This window comes from Ranitomeya imitator, chromosome 5 (genome assembly GCF_032444005.1).
Source record: "Ranitomeya imitator isolate aRanImi1 chromosome 5, aRanImi1.pri, whole genome shotgun sequence".
In the NCBI taxonomy this organism is placed as follows: domain Eukaryota; kingdom Metazoa; phylum Chordata; class Amphibia; order Anura; family Dendrobatidae; genus Ranitomeya; species Ranitomeya imitator.
The window spans coordinates 206,841,706-206,856,532 of record NC_091286.1 but is presented as its reverse complement, the minus strand read 5'-3'; the positions used below and the strand labels follow the sequence as shown (position 1 = coordinate 206,856,532).

The 14,827-nt window shown below is 41.6% G+C and overlaps 2 protein-coding genes across 3 annotated transcripts; one reads left to right on the top strand and one right to left on the bottom strand.

Moving 5' to 3' along the window:
• Nucleotides 1-10,018: 10,018 nt before the first annotated feature.
• Nucleotides 10,019-11,614, top strand: LOC138681733 (uncharacterized). Its single transcript, XM_069769525.1, has 2 exons — nt 10,019-10,277; nt 10,437-11,614. The coding sequence occupies exons 1-2, from the start codon at nt 10,162-10,164 to the stop codon at nt 11,314-11,316; spliced, it is 996 nt and encodes a 331-aa protein (XP_069625626.1). The 5' UTR covers nt 10,019-10,161; the 3' UTR covers nt 11,317-11,614.
• Nucleotide 11,615: 1 nt separating this feature from the next.
• Nucleotides 11,616-13,614, bottom strand: LOC138681734 (uncharacterized). 2 transcript variants are annotated; one of them, XM_069769526.1, is made up of 4 exons: nt 13,454-13,614; nt 12,781-13,003; nt 12,342-12,501; nt 11,616-12,266 (listed from the first exon to the last, which is right to left on the bottom strand). In XM_069769526.1, the coding sequence occupies exons 2-4, from the start codon at nt 12,812-12,814 to the stop codon at nt 11,684-11,686; spliced, it is 777 nt and encodes a 258-aa protein (XP_069625627.1). In that variant the 5' UTR covers nt 12,815-13,003; nt 13,454-13,614; the 3' UTR covers nt 11,616-11,683. The 2 variants fall into 2 exon arrangements, with proteins under 2 accessions (XP_069625627.1, XP_069625629.1); XM_069769528.1 differs by lacking the exon at nt 13,454-13,614 and having other exon boundaries at nt 12,781-13,115.
• Between the last annotated feature and the right edge of the window lie 1,213 nt (nt 13,615-14,827).

Genomic DNA, 14,827 nt, shown 5'->3' with positions numbered 1-14,827 from the left:
TTTTTATGCAATTAAATCACAGAGATATGTCACACAAAATACTTAATAAGTAACATTTCCCACATGTCTACTTTACATCAGCACAATTTTGGAACCAAAATTTTTTTTTGTTAGGGAGTTATAAGGGTTAAAAGTTGACCAGCAATTTCTCATTTCTACAACACCATTTTATTTTAGGGACCACATCTCATTTGAAGTCATTTTGAGGGGTCTATATGATAGAAAATACCCAAGTGTGACACCATTCTAAAAACTACACCCCTCAAGGTGCTCAAAACCATATTCAAGAAGTTTATTAACCCTTCTGGTGCTTCACAGGAATTTTTTGAATGTTTAAATAAAAATGAACATTTAACTTTTTTTCACAAAAAATTTAATTCAGCTCCAATTTGTTTTATTTTACCAAGGGTAACAGGAGAAAATTGACCCCAAACATTGTTGTACAATTTGTCCTGAGTATGCCAATATCCCACATGTGGGGGTAAACCACTGTTTGGGCGCATGGCAGAGCTCGGAAGCGAAGGAGTGCCATTTGACTTTTCAATGCAAAATTGACTGGAATTGAGATGGGACGCCATGTTTCGTTTGGAGAGCCCCTGATGTGGCTAAACATTGAAACCCCCCACAAGTGACACCATTTTGGAAAGTAGACCCCCTAAGGAACTTATCTAGAGGTGTGGTGAGCACTTTGACCCACCAAGTGCTTCACAGAAGTTTATAATGTAGAACCGTAAAAATAAAAAATCATATTTTTTCACAAAAATTATCTTTTCGCCCCCAATTTTTTATTTTCCCAAGGGTAAGAGAAGAAATTGGACCCCAAAAGTTGTTGTACAATTTGTCCTGAGTACGCTGATAGCCCATATGTGGGGGTAAACCACTGTTTGGGCGGATGGGAGAGCTCGGAAGGGAAGGAGCGCCGTTTGACTTTTCAATGCAAAATTGACAGGAATTGAGATGGGACGTCATGTTGCGTTTGAAGAGCCACTGATGTGCCTAAACATTGAAACCCCCCACAAGTGACACCATTTTGGAAAGTAGACCCCCTAAGGAACTTATCTAGAGGTGTGGTGAGCACTTTGACCCACCAAGTGCTTCACAGAAGTTTATAATGCAGAGCCGTAAAAATAAAACAAAATTTTTTTCCCACAAAAATTATTTTTTTAGCCCCCAGTTTTGTATTTTCCTGAGGGTAACAGGAGAAATTGGACCCCAAAATTTGTTGCCCAATTTGTCCTGAGTGCGATGATACACCATATGTGGGGGGAACCACTGTTTGGGCACATGGGAGGGCTCAGAAGGGAAGGAGTGCCATTTGAATGCAGACTTAGATGGAATGGTCTGCAGGTGTCACATTGCGTTTGCAGAGCCCCTAATGTACCTAAACAGTAGAAACCCCCCACAAGTGACACCATTTTGGAAAGTAGACCCCCTTAGGAACTTATCTAGATGTGTTCTGAGCGCTTTGACCCACCAAGGGCTTCACAGAAGTTTATAATGGAGAGCCGTAAAAATAAAACAAAAAATTTTTCCCACAAAAATTATTTTTACCCCCAGTTTTGTATTTTCCCGAGGGTAACAGGAGAAATTCGACCCCACAATTTGTTGTCCAATTTGTCCTGAGTGCGCTGATACCCCATATGTGGGGGGGAACCACTGTTTGGGCGCATTGGGAGGGCTCGGAAGGGAAGGAGCTCCATTTGGAATGAGGACTTAGATGGAATGGTCTGCAGGTGTCACATTGCATTTGCAGAGCCCCTAATGTACCTAAACAGTAGAAACCTCCCACAAGTGATACCATTTTGGAAACTAGACCCCCTAAGGAACTCATCTAGATGTGTTGTGATAGCTTTGAACCCCCAAGTGTTTCACTACAGTTTGTAACGCAGAGCCGTGATAATTAAAAAAAAAAATCTTTCCCCCCAAAATTATTTTTTAGCCCCCAGTTTTGTATTTTCCCGAGGGTAAGAGGAGAAATTCGACCCCAAAAGTTGTTGTCCAATTTGTCCTGAGTACGCTGATACACCGTATGTTGGGGGAAACCACCGTTTGAGCGCATGGCAGAGCTCGGAAGGGAAGGAGCGCCATTTGGAATGCAGACTTAGATGGAATGGTCTGCAGACGTCACATTGCGTTTGCAGAACCCCTAATGTACCTAAACAGTAGAAACCCCCCACAAGTGACCCCATATTGGAAACTAGACCCCCCAGGGAACTAATCTAGATGTGTTGTGAGAACTTTGAACCCCCAAGTGCTTCACTACAGTTTATAACGCAGAGCCGTGAAATTAAAAAATCTTTTTTTTTCCCACAAAAAATATGTTTTAGCCCCGAGTTTTGTATTTTCCCAAGGGTAACAGGAGAAATTGGACCCCAAAAGTTGTTGTCCTATTTGTCCTGAGTACGCTGATACCCCATATGTTGGGGTAAACCCCTGTTTGGGCACACGGGAGAGCTCGGTAGGGAAGAAGCACGGTTTTACTTTTTCAACGCAGAATTGGCTGGAATTGAGATCGGACGCCATGTCGCGTTTGGAGAGCCCCTGATGTGCCTAAACAGTGGAAACCCCCCAATTATAACTGATACCCTAATCCAAACACATCCCTAACCCTAATCCCAACAGTAACCCTAACCACACCTCTAACCCTGACACACCCCTAACCCTAATCCCAACCCTATTCCCAACCGTAAATGTAATCTAAACCCTAACTGTAACTTTAGCCCCAACCCAAACTGTAGCCCTAGCCCTAACCCTAGCCCTAACCCTAATCCTAACCCTAGCCCTAACCCTAGCCCTAACCCTAACCCTAACCCTAGCCCTCACCCTAGCCCTAACCCTAGCCCTAGCCCTAACCCTAGCCCTAACCCTAACCCTAGCCCTAACCCTAGCCCTAACCCTAACCCTAGCCCTAACCCTAGCCCTAACGCTAGCCCTAACCCTAGCCCTAACCCTAACCCTAGCCCTAACCCTAGCCCTAACCCTAGCCCTAGCCCTAGCCCTAACCCTAACCCTAGCCCTAACCCTAGCCCTAGCCCTAACCCTAGCCCTAACCCTAGCCCTAACTCTAACCCTAGCCCTAATGGGAAAATGGAAATAAATACATTTTTTTAATTTTTCCCTAACTAAGGGCGTGATGAAGGGGGGTTTGATTTACTTTTATAGCGGGTTTTTTAGCGGATTTTTATGATTGGCAGCCGTCACACACTGAAAGACGCATTTTATTGCAAAAAATATTTTTTGCGTTACCACATTTTGAGAGCTATAATTTTTCCATATTTTGGTCCACAGAGTCATGTGAGGTCTTGTTTTTTGCGGGACGAGTTGACGTTTTTATTGGTAACATTTTCGGGCACGTGACATTTTTTGATCGCTTTTTATTCCGATTTTTGTGAGGCAGAATGACCAAAAACCAGCTATTCATGAATTTCTTTTGGGGGAGGCGTTTATACCGTTCCGCGTTTGGTAAAATTGATAAAGCAGTTTTATTCTTCGGGTCAGTACGATTACAGCGACACCTCATTTATATCATTTTTTTATGTTTTGGCGCTTTTATACGATAAAAGCTATTTTATAGAAAAAATAATTATTTTGGCATCGCTTTATTCTCAGGACTATAACTTTTTTATTTTTTTGCTGATGATGCTGAATGGTGGCTCGTTTTTTGCGGGACAAGATGACGCTTTCAGCTGTACCATGGTTATTTATATCTGTCCTTTTGATCGCGTGTTATTCCACTTTTTGTTCGGCGGTATGATAATAAAGCGTTGCTTTTTGCCTCGTTTTTTTTTTTTTTTTCTTACGGTGTTTACTGAAGTGGTTAAATAGTGGGTCAGTTTTATAGGTCGGGCCGTTACGGACGCGGCGATACTAAATATGTGTAGTTTTATTGTTTGTTTTTTTTTATTTAGATAAAGAAATGTATTTATGGGAATAATTTTTTTTTTTTTTTTCATTATTTTGGAATATTTTTTTTTATACATTTGAAATTTTTTTTTTTTACTTTTTTACTTTGTCCCAGGGGGGGACATCACAGATCAGTGATCTGACAGTTTGCACAGCACTCTGTCAGATCACTGATCTGACATGCAGCGCTGCAGCCTTCACAGTGCCTGCTCTGAGCAGGCTTCTGTGAAGCCACCTCCCTCCCTGCAGGACCCGGATCCGCGGCCATCTTGGATCCGGGGCTGGAGGGAGCAGGGAGGGAGGTGAGACCCTCGCAGCAACGCGATCACATCGCGTTGCTGCGGGGGGCTCAGGGAAGCCCGCAGGGAGCCCCCTCCCTGCGGGAAGCTTCCCTGTACCGCCGGCATATCGCGATCATCTTTGATCGCGGTGTGCCAGGGGTTAATGTGCCGGGGGTGGTCCGTGACCGCTCCTGGCACATAGTGCCGGATGTCAGCTGCGATAGGCAGCTGACACCCGGCCGCGATCGGCGGCGCTCCCCCCGTGAGCGCCGCCGATCGCGCTGGACGTACTATCCCGTCCATGGTCATAGGGGCCCACCCCACATGGACGGGATAGTACGTCCTATGTCAGAAAGGGGTTAAAGATCATATCAATTTGTAGAAGCCATCCACTTTTCAAATTCAACTTTATTTTGTTTGCATCAAGAATTTGTTGAAATTTCATTGAATCCATTCTTCTCTCTATCCGTAAATTTTTTTACACTAACTGCAACGCAACCCAAAATAATGATTGTGTCACCACTGATTCTTAATGGTTGGTGAAATGTTCTTTTCCTGAAATTCTGCGTCCTTTTTTCTCTAGCATACCTTAGATCATTGTGGCAAAAGAGTTCTATTTTTAATCTAATCCATCCAGAGTTTTTTTTTCATAAATTTGTGCAGGAGTCTTGGGAAAGAAGAATAATATACCACAACTTCAGAGTCTGCTAAATCTTTCTGAAGGTTTTTTGCAGTCAAGCAGGGGTTCTGATTTGCCTCTCTAGCAAACCTACGAGCATCTCTAAGGCTACTTTCACACTTCCGTTGTTAGGGGGCCGTCGCCATGTGTTGGCCCGACGTACCGACGGATGTTGTGAAATAAATGAACAACAGGGGTAGCGGATGCAGTTTTTCAATACATCCGCTGCCCCATTGTAATGTCCAGGGAGGAGGGGGTGGAGTTCCAGCCGCGCTTGCGCGGTCTTAAATGGCGGACACGTTGCACAAAAAAACGTTACATGGAACGTTTTTTGTGCCGACGGTCCGCCAAAACATGACGCATCCATCGCACGACGGATGTGACATGTGGCCATACGTCGCAATGCGCCGCTAATGCAAGTCTATGGAGAAAAATCGCATCCTGCCGGCCAACTTTACAGGATGCGTTTTTTCTCCAAAACGACGCATTGCGAGGTATGCACTTTGACGGAAGTGTGAAAGTAGCCTTACTGAAATTTTGTTTACCCTTCCAGACCTTATCTTGACCTCCACTGTTCCTGTTAACTGCCATTTCTTAATTAGATTTTGAACTGAGGAAAGGGCAACTTGAAAATGCTTTGCTATCTTCTTATAACCTTCTCCTGATTTGTGGGTCTCCACCATTTTCATTTTTGGAGTGCTAGGCAGCTGCTTAGAAGAATCCATGGCTGCTGATTTTTTGGCACAGTGTAAGAGGAGCCTGTTTTTTTTTTAAAGATGGGAAATTTGCATCACCAAGCCCTTCTTAACCCCTTAACCCCCAAGTGTGATTTGCACGTTAATGACCAGTGCAATTTTTACAATTCTGACCACTGTCCCTTTATGAGGTTATAACACTGGAATGCTTCAATGAATCCTGACAATTATGACACTGTTTATTCGTGACGTATTGTACTTTATGATAGTGGTAACATTTCTTTCATATTACCTGCGTTTATTTGTGAAAAAAATGGAAATTTGGCAAAAATTTTGAACATTTCGCAATTTTCCAACTTTGAATTTTTATGCCCTTAAATCACAGAGATATATTACACAAAATACTTAATAAGTAACATGTAGCACATGTCTACTTGACATCAGCACAATAGTGGAACCAAAATTTTTTTGTTAGGGAGTTATAAGGGTTAATAGTTGACCAGCGATATCTCATTTTTACAGCACTATTTTTTTAGGGACTACATCACATTTGAAGTCACTTTAAGGGGTCTATATGATAGAAAATACCAAAAAGTTACACCATTCTAAAAACTTCACACCTCAAGGTGCTCAAAACCACAATCAAGAAGTTTATTAACCCTTCAGGTGTTTCACAGGAATTTTTGGAAGGTTTAAAAAAAATGAACATTCAACTTTTTTCACCAAAAATTTAATTCAGCTCCAATTTGTTTTATTTTACCAAGGGTATCAGGAGAAATTGGACCCCAAAAGTTGTTGTGCAATTTGTCCTGAGTACACTGATACGCCATATATGGGGGTAAACCACTGTTTGGGCGCATGGCAGCGCTCGGAAGGGAAGGAGCGCCGTTTAACTTTTCAATGCAAAATTGACTGGAATTGAGAGAAGACGCCATGTTGCGTTTGGAGAGCCCTGATGTGCCTCAACAGTGGAAACTCCCCACAAGTGACACCATTTTGGAAAGTAGACCCCCTAAAGAACTTATCTAGATGTGTGGTGAGCACTTTGAGCCCCCAAGTGCTTCACATAAATTTATAAAGCCGTAAAAATATAAAATCATATTTTTTTCCACAAAAATTGTTTTTCTGCCCCCAATTTTTTATTTTCCCAAGGGTTACAGGGGAAATTTGACACCAAAAGTTGTTGTGCAATTTGTCCTGAGTACACTGATACCCCATATATGAGGGTAAACCACTGTTTGGGTGCATGGCAGAGCTCGGAAGGGAATGAGCGTAATTTGACTTTTCAATGCAAAATTGGCTGGAATTGAGATAGGACCCCATGTCGCGATTGGAGAGCCCCTGATGTGCCTAAACACTGAAACCCTTCACAAGTGACATCATTTTGGAAAGTAGACTCTCTAAGGAACTTATCTAGATGTGCTGTAAGAACTTTGAACCCCCAAGTGTTTCACTACAGTTTATCACGCAGAGCCATGAAAATAAAAAATAATTTTCTTCCACAAAAATTATTTTTTAGCCCCCAGTTTTGTATTTTTGTATTTTTGCAAGGGTGATATGAGAAATTGGACCCTAAAGGTTGTTGTCCAATTTGTCCTGAGTACACTCAAGGAGAACTGTTTTACTTTTCAATGCAGAATTGGCTGGAATTGAGATCAGACACCATGTCGCATTTGGAGACCCCTGATGTGCCTAAACAGTGGAAACCCCCCAATTCTAACTGAAACTCTAGCCCAAACACACCCCTAACCATAACACTAACCACACCACTAATCCCAACCCTAACTACACCCCTAACTCCAATACACCCCTAACCCTAATCCCAACCATAACCCTAACCCTAACCACACCCCTAACCTTGACACACCCCTAACCCTAATCCCAACCATAAATGTAATCCCAATCCTAACCCTAACTTTAGCCCCAACCCTAACTGTAGCCCTAACCCTAATGGGAAAATGGAAATACATTTTTTTTATTTTATTATTTTGTCCCTAACTAAGGGGGTGATGAAGGGTGTTTGATTTACTATTCATAGTGGGTTTTTTAGTGGAATTTTATGATTGGCAGCTGTCACACTAAAATAGGGGCTCTTCACAGCACGTACAGGTCACGTATCACCATTACTTACTACTATCTGTATACAACATGGAGTTGGGCTTAGATATGTACTGTGTATGCGGCAGCACTTTCTAATCACTAGCATCTGGCTATCACCTTTTGGACTGTCTGATAGGGCGTTATGAGAACTTTACTTGCGTGCACTGGCATTTGTTATAGAAACTCGCAGCATTGTTCTGGTCTCACTGGTAGCTGCTAATGTGGCCCGTATATCTTATTCAGGTCAGCTGTCCTTAATGTTATTACCTAGATGGTGTGTGCAATAGCTCTATATATATTCTCTGTGTATGCAAGGTTAGAGACTTACCTATAGATGTGATACTGTACCTGTACCTACTGTGGTTTTGCATGTGCATCTCCATTTTTTTATATACTGTTACTATTTGTGGATAAATTTATTGTCTTTAATAAAGTATTTTTGGACTATATTTGTGACTAGTGCTTCCGTATTTGCATATGTTGGATTTTTGTGGTTCGCTTTGGAAGCGTCATACAGATAGGCCGTTGTTCTATTTTTTGGGTATACCAATCCTAACCCTAACTTTAGCCCCAACCCTAACTGTAGCCCTAACCCTAATGGGAAAATGGAAATACATTTTTTTTATTTTATTATTTTGTCCCTAACTAAGGGGGTGATGAAGGGGGTTTGATTTACTATTCATAGTGGGTTTTTTAATGGAATTTTATGATTGGCAGCTGTCACACTAAAATACGCTTTTTATTGCAAAAATTAGTTTTTGCGTCTCCACATTTTGAGAGCTATAATTTTTCCATATTTTGGTCCAGAGAGTAATCTGAGGTCTTGTTTTTTGCGGGACGAGTTGATGTTTTTGATGGTACCATTTTCGGGCATGTGACATTGATTGATTGCATTTTATTCTGATTTTTGTGAGGCAGACTGACCAAAAACCAGCTATTCATGAAGTTCTTTTTTTTTTGCGGGGGGGGAGGGCGTTTATACCATTCCACGTTTGGTAAAATTGATATAGGGAGTTTTTTTTTCTTCTGGTCAGTACGATTACAGCGATACCACATTTATATCATTTTTTTATGTTTTGGCGCTTTTATACGATAAAAACTATTTTATATAACAAAAAGTTATTTTTGCATCGCTTTATTCTGAGGACTACAACTTTTTTATTTTTTGCTGATGATGCTGAATGGTGGATTGTTTTTTGTGGAACAAGATGACGTTTCAGCGGTACAGTGATTGTTTATATTAGTCTTTTTGATCGGGTGTTGTCCCACTTTTTCTTCAGCGGTATGATAATAAAGCGTTGTTTTTTGCCTTGGTTTTTTTTTCATTCTTTTATGACGTTCACTGAAGGGGTTAAGTAGTGAGATAATTTTATAGGTTGGGTCATTACGGACGTGACAATACTAAATACACATATACTTATTGTTTTTTTACTTAGATAAAGAAATGTATTAATTGGGTCAATATATTTATTTTTTGTCTTTATTTAGGAAATTTTTTTTTACTTTTTCCCAGGGTGGGACATCATGCTATAGTGTCAGATCGCTGATCTGACACTTTACAAAGCGCTGTGTCAGATCAGCGATCTGACAGGCAGTGCAGGAGGCTTGCCAGCGCTTGCTCTCAGCAGGCACTTGCAATCCACTTCCCTGCAGGACCCGGAAGGAGCCCCATGGCCATTTTGGATCTGGGGCCTACAGGTAGGTGAAGTGTTTTTCTGAGGGTCTCAGGGAAGCACGTAGGGAGCCCCCTCCCTGCGCAATGCTTCCCTATGCTGCCGAAACGCTGCTATCATGTTTGATCGCAGTGTTATGGGGGTTAATGTGCCGGGAGAGGTCCGTGACTGCTCCTGGCACATAATGCCGGATGTCAGCTGTAATAGTCCGCTGACACCCGGTGGCGATTGGCCGTGTTCCCCCTGTGAGCACGGCTGATCGCCCATGACGTGCTATCCCATCCCTGGGAATTAAGTTTCAGATCACCTCGATGGGATAGTGCGTCAAATGGCAGAAAGGGGTTAATATCTTTTGGAGGGTTAGGCTAGGTTCACATTGCGTCAAGTACATGGCGTTAAACGGATGCGTTAAACGCATGTACAGAAACGGAGCAAAAATATGTGAAATTCGTCGTCACGGTAACGCTAGCGTTAACGCATGTGATCGCATTTTTTCATTTTGATGTCCGTTTACGAAGTATCCGTTTGTCTGCGTTTGTCACTGTCAATAAAGTTGTTTTTTTTTTTTTTTCCCTTTTGTCATTGTCGGGTGTGGGCACAGACTCATTCTCCATTTTGAAAGCATTGAGTGAACTTCTGCTAGCAAGATGTTTGTGTCTGAGCTCGTCAGATTTCGCTTGATGCGGTTGCGACTTTGGCAGAGAAAGCGTAGTTCGCAAAGGAGATATTGGATCCACGAAGTGAATTTCTTGCGGAGTACATATGGTGCCTTTCACACCCTGTATGTGCAGCTTCGGGATCATCCCTTCAAATTCCAACGCTATCTACGGATGTCCATTGAGACCTTTGATGTTCTGCTCTCACATGTGAAGGATGAGATACATCATCATCGCAGCACTTTTCGTGAAAGCATCAGTGCGGAGCAACGTTTAGTAGTGACTGTGAGGTAATTATACATTTTTTTTATCATTCTATTGACAAAGACTAGATCTCGGTATCGTGTGGCCTAATGTTCATTTTGCAATTGTATATTATATTGTAAACTAGCCTTTAGATGATCATTAAAATCCTAATTTTTTTTTGTTTTGTTTTTGAATGTCAACAGATATCTGGCTACCGGAGAAACTTTTGCGTCACTGCATTACCAGTTTCGACTTGGGAAGTCAACAATTTGTCAACTGGTTCGGGAAACTTGTGATGCCATTTGGAACAACTTGCAACCACTTGTGCTACCAACACCAACATCAGAAATGTGGCTAGCGATTTCCCAACAGTTTGAGGATGTGGCTAATTTCCCCAATTGTATTGGTGCCGTGGACGGAAAGCACATTCGGATTCAGAAACCTGCGCATAGTGGTTCCCTCTACTATAACTATAAGAAATACTTTTCTATAGTATTGATGGCGATTGCGGATGCCAGGTACCGTTTTGTTGCTGTGGATATTGGAGCTTATGGCCGGACTAACGATTCCAGAGTATTCAGAGACTCCAACATGGGCCAATGTTTGTACAGCCAAAGTTTAAACATACCGTCATCACGACCTCTTCCGGGGACCGAAGGCCCAAGTTTGCCCTATGTTTTAGTTGGTGATGAGGCCTTCCAACTAGGACAAAATCTCCTCAAGCCCTACTCAAGCCGTAGTTTAGACTCCAGCAGGCGCATTTTTAATTATCGCTTGAGCCGGGCTAGACGTTATGTGGAGTGTGCCTTTGGGATTTTGACATTAAAATGGCGGATTTTACTAACCTGCATGCAACTGCAACCAGACAATGTGGACCGTGTTGTGAAGGCGTGCATCTGTCTGCACAATTTTGTGGCGAGACATGAACCCCAGTTGGTAGACCCCAATGATTGTGAGTCGAACCTCAGTAGCATTGAATCGACTACAGTTCGTTCTGCATCACAAATAATGAGGATTCGTGATCAATTTGCACACTACTTCACACATGAAGGCCAGGTTCCATGGCAAGACAGACACGTGTGAAAATAATTTAAAGTCTTCCTGATGTCGTGTAAAAAGTTACGTAGTGTAAAAAGTTATGTTGTTTAACCTGATGTCGTGTAAAAAGTTACGTAGTGTAAAAAGTTATGTTGTTTAACCTGATGTCGTGTAAAAAGATACCTTATGTCGTGTAAAAAGTTAAAGTTAAAGTCATACAAGAATCTGAACTTTGAAACAGTTTACTAAATGTTTTTGTATTTTTCCAACAAACTGTTGGTACACAGGTGTAACATATGATATCCCATAGGGATGAAAAAAAAAGGAAAATAGAAATTAACAACAAAACCCCCCCCCCAAAAAAAAAAATTGCAACGCGGTAATTGCACCTGGCTGTGGACTGTGAACTGTACTAAAGACTTTGGTACTGCACGGGAGTATTGTCTGCCCAACTATATGATGGACTGCTACATTGTCTTTGAGGTTCCACGCTCGTTTCACCCCGGCCTCTATATTGAGGGTTGTAGGGCGGCATGTCCAGTCTTCTTCTTCCCGATGGAGCGGGTTCCTCGGTGCCCACAAATTCCTCTACAAGCTCGTTAAGTCTTTGTCGAAACATAAGGTTTCTATGTGCCGGGATATTTTGTGCTACAGGCACATAGGATAAGAAAAGTAGCTTCCACTCATTAGCAGAGTATACAGACTCGCGGGCTTGCAGCTCGGTAATTTCCCGCCTCAGGTCTTTGAGCTCACTGCGACACATGTCCTCTACCCGTTGGAGTCCATCCACGATAATTGCATCAGCTTCATCTTTTTGAGATGCTCGCTTGCGTCCACGCTGTGATTGCAACCGGGCACTCACACCTGCAGCAACAGTGCTTCTATCCGCAGATCGTGGCTCGCTGATGCCAGACACATCTTCAGGTTGCGTTGGTTCCACTGAAGAAGGCTCAAGTTCCTCTGCTGGTCTAGGAGCAGCGGTACTGCATATCGTGCTGTAACCCAAAAACAAAAATTGATTATTTTCCTTTAAACAATTTAGTCTCGCACACAGACCTTCTTGTACTTACGAGCGCTGAGACACTGTTTTCTGAAGAAAGAGTAGTTGGTCATAATGCACATACGGTGTCACCCGTTTGCCACTTGATCCGCTTGGTGCATTCTGACTGTTCCGGTAGTCACGGACAAAGCGATCGCGGATGGACTTCCAACGGGTATGGACAGCATCGGCTTTAAATTAAAAAAAAATAAATAAATAAAAATAGTAGATAGATTGTTTTAAGATATAGGAAAAATTGTTCATAGTTTGCTACGATAGTTGATATATAAATAGTAGATAGATAGTTGTTAGATAAGAAATAGTGTAGAAATAGTGTATAGATAGATAGATATATAGTGTACAGATAGTTGATAATTGAGAGATAGATAGCAGACAACAAGTGGATAGGTTGATAGGATAGAAATTTTTTTTTTTTAAACATTTTCCGATGTTACGTCACCAATATTTACCAATTTTTTTCTTTGAGGTTGTCGACTTCTCCATGTATCGGGGATCAAAGTGACAGATTATTTGATCCCACAACTTCCGGTTCTTCACGATGTCATGGTGGGAGCTGTCGCTCTGGTCCCATATGGAGGGGTTGGCTTCCACAAGGTTAATAAGTGTCTCATTGTGGATAGTCAATGGCTCTTCGTCAACGACAATCCTTTTTTTTTTTGTCGCTGACTTGGACTATGTAAACACAAAACGTTATGTTGATAGTGTCAATTTCACTGGATGGCCATATTCATATATACAGAGATAGATAGATACATAGATATAGCAATATATAGATATATAGATAGATAGATAGATAGATACATAGATAGATAGATATAGATTGATAGATTGATAGATAGATATTGATAGATAGATATATAGATAGATAGATAGATACATAGATATAGATAGATAGATATAGATAGATATAGATAGATAGATACATAGATATAGATAGATAGATATAGATAGATAGATAGATAGATAGATACATAGATATTGATAGATAGATACATAGATATAGATAGACAAATAGATGGAGCGATAGATAGTTGATAGATAGTTTATAGATATAGTAGATAGAAAGTGAATAGATAGATTGTTGGTAAATATTGGATAGAATATTTCTAGTTTTATATTTACCACTGGCAGTTGTGGCGACGACAGACGTCTAGGGACCTTTTTTCTTTTTTGTCCTCCTTGTGCCACAACCTATTGTGTATGTAAAATGTAAAAAAAAATATTTTAACATTAAATAATGTTAACATTCATTGGATCAATAAATTTATGCCTGAAAAATTCAACATGTGTGCTATGTACCTTTGCTGTTTTTGCTTGTTTTTTGGGGGGAGGTCTAGCAGCCTTGGGCTCAGAAGACTCCTATTCACAATAAAACAATAAACAGGATTGTTATGCCTAGCTCAATACAATGGAGTTTCACACAACATGGTTTTTTAAAGTGCAAGCCTACCGACTCAGAAGAAAAAAATCGCAGACACGCTGCTGCTGCTGCTGACATCTGTATCCGACATCTGTGTGCAACAAAGCAATACATGTTTAGTACACACACATCCGACGGACATTACAGACTCCCATGATGTATACACAGATATATAATATATAGAAATGTACTTACATTTTATAAGAGCTACGGCAAAACACTCTGTCACGTGCAGGAGATGTGAGTGGGATATTCCTCCTTTAATGGCCGAAATCACATTTCCTGTCACATGACCACATGTGACCACCCTCAAACGCTATTAAAACGTGTGGTCCTATTTGGAAATTTTTCATGATTTGCGTCTGACTGCGTTCGCCATAGCCTTCTATGGCAGAATGAACGCTTCCGTTAGTAGTGCGTTATCTTGGCCGGACCCGAAAACGCTGCAAGCCGCGTTGAAGGTCCGTCAGAAAAAAACGTTATGTGACAAACGCATACCAATTTAGGGATGCGTCACGATGCGTCAGACAATGCAAGCCTATGGGCGCGTTAGTATGTGCGTTACATTGCGTTTTTACTACTTAAAAACGAGTCCGTTAGACGGACACACCTAGCGCAATGTGAACCCAGCCTTATGGAGTCATTACACTATTCCAGAGCCTTTGTGCTACCAGTAACATGGAAACCCTCTATATTTCCGTTAACAGATGACAAACCTGAGTGGGGGTTTGTTTTTCATGTGGATTGAGTTGAAGCTTTTATTCCTGACATTTTACATAACGTTTGGGATTACATTTATCCGGCGCTCTATGCTGAGCACTTACTTTGGGGTTTCCATTTAAATCTCTGAGTGACATGGTTCAGATAAAACCCCTGAGGGATCCATTCACTATAATGAGGCAGCAGCTTTTCTCTGGACTCCGTCTGGCCTCTGGTCAGTGTTGTCTTTCTATTGAGAAGTGCACAAAACTGTGCACTTCTCCCAACGGCACTTTTATGCAATCTTAAAGAGACGGACACCGTCGGATCACAGTGCCTCCATCTGCCTCATTACAGGGAAACTTCCACCAGAGGTT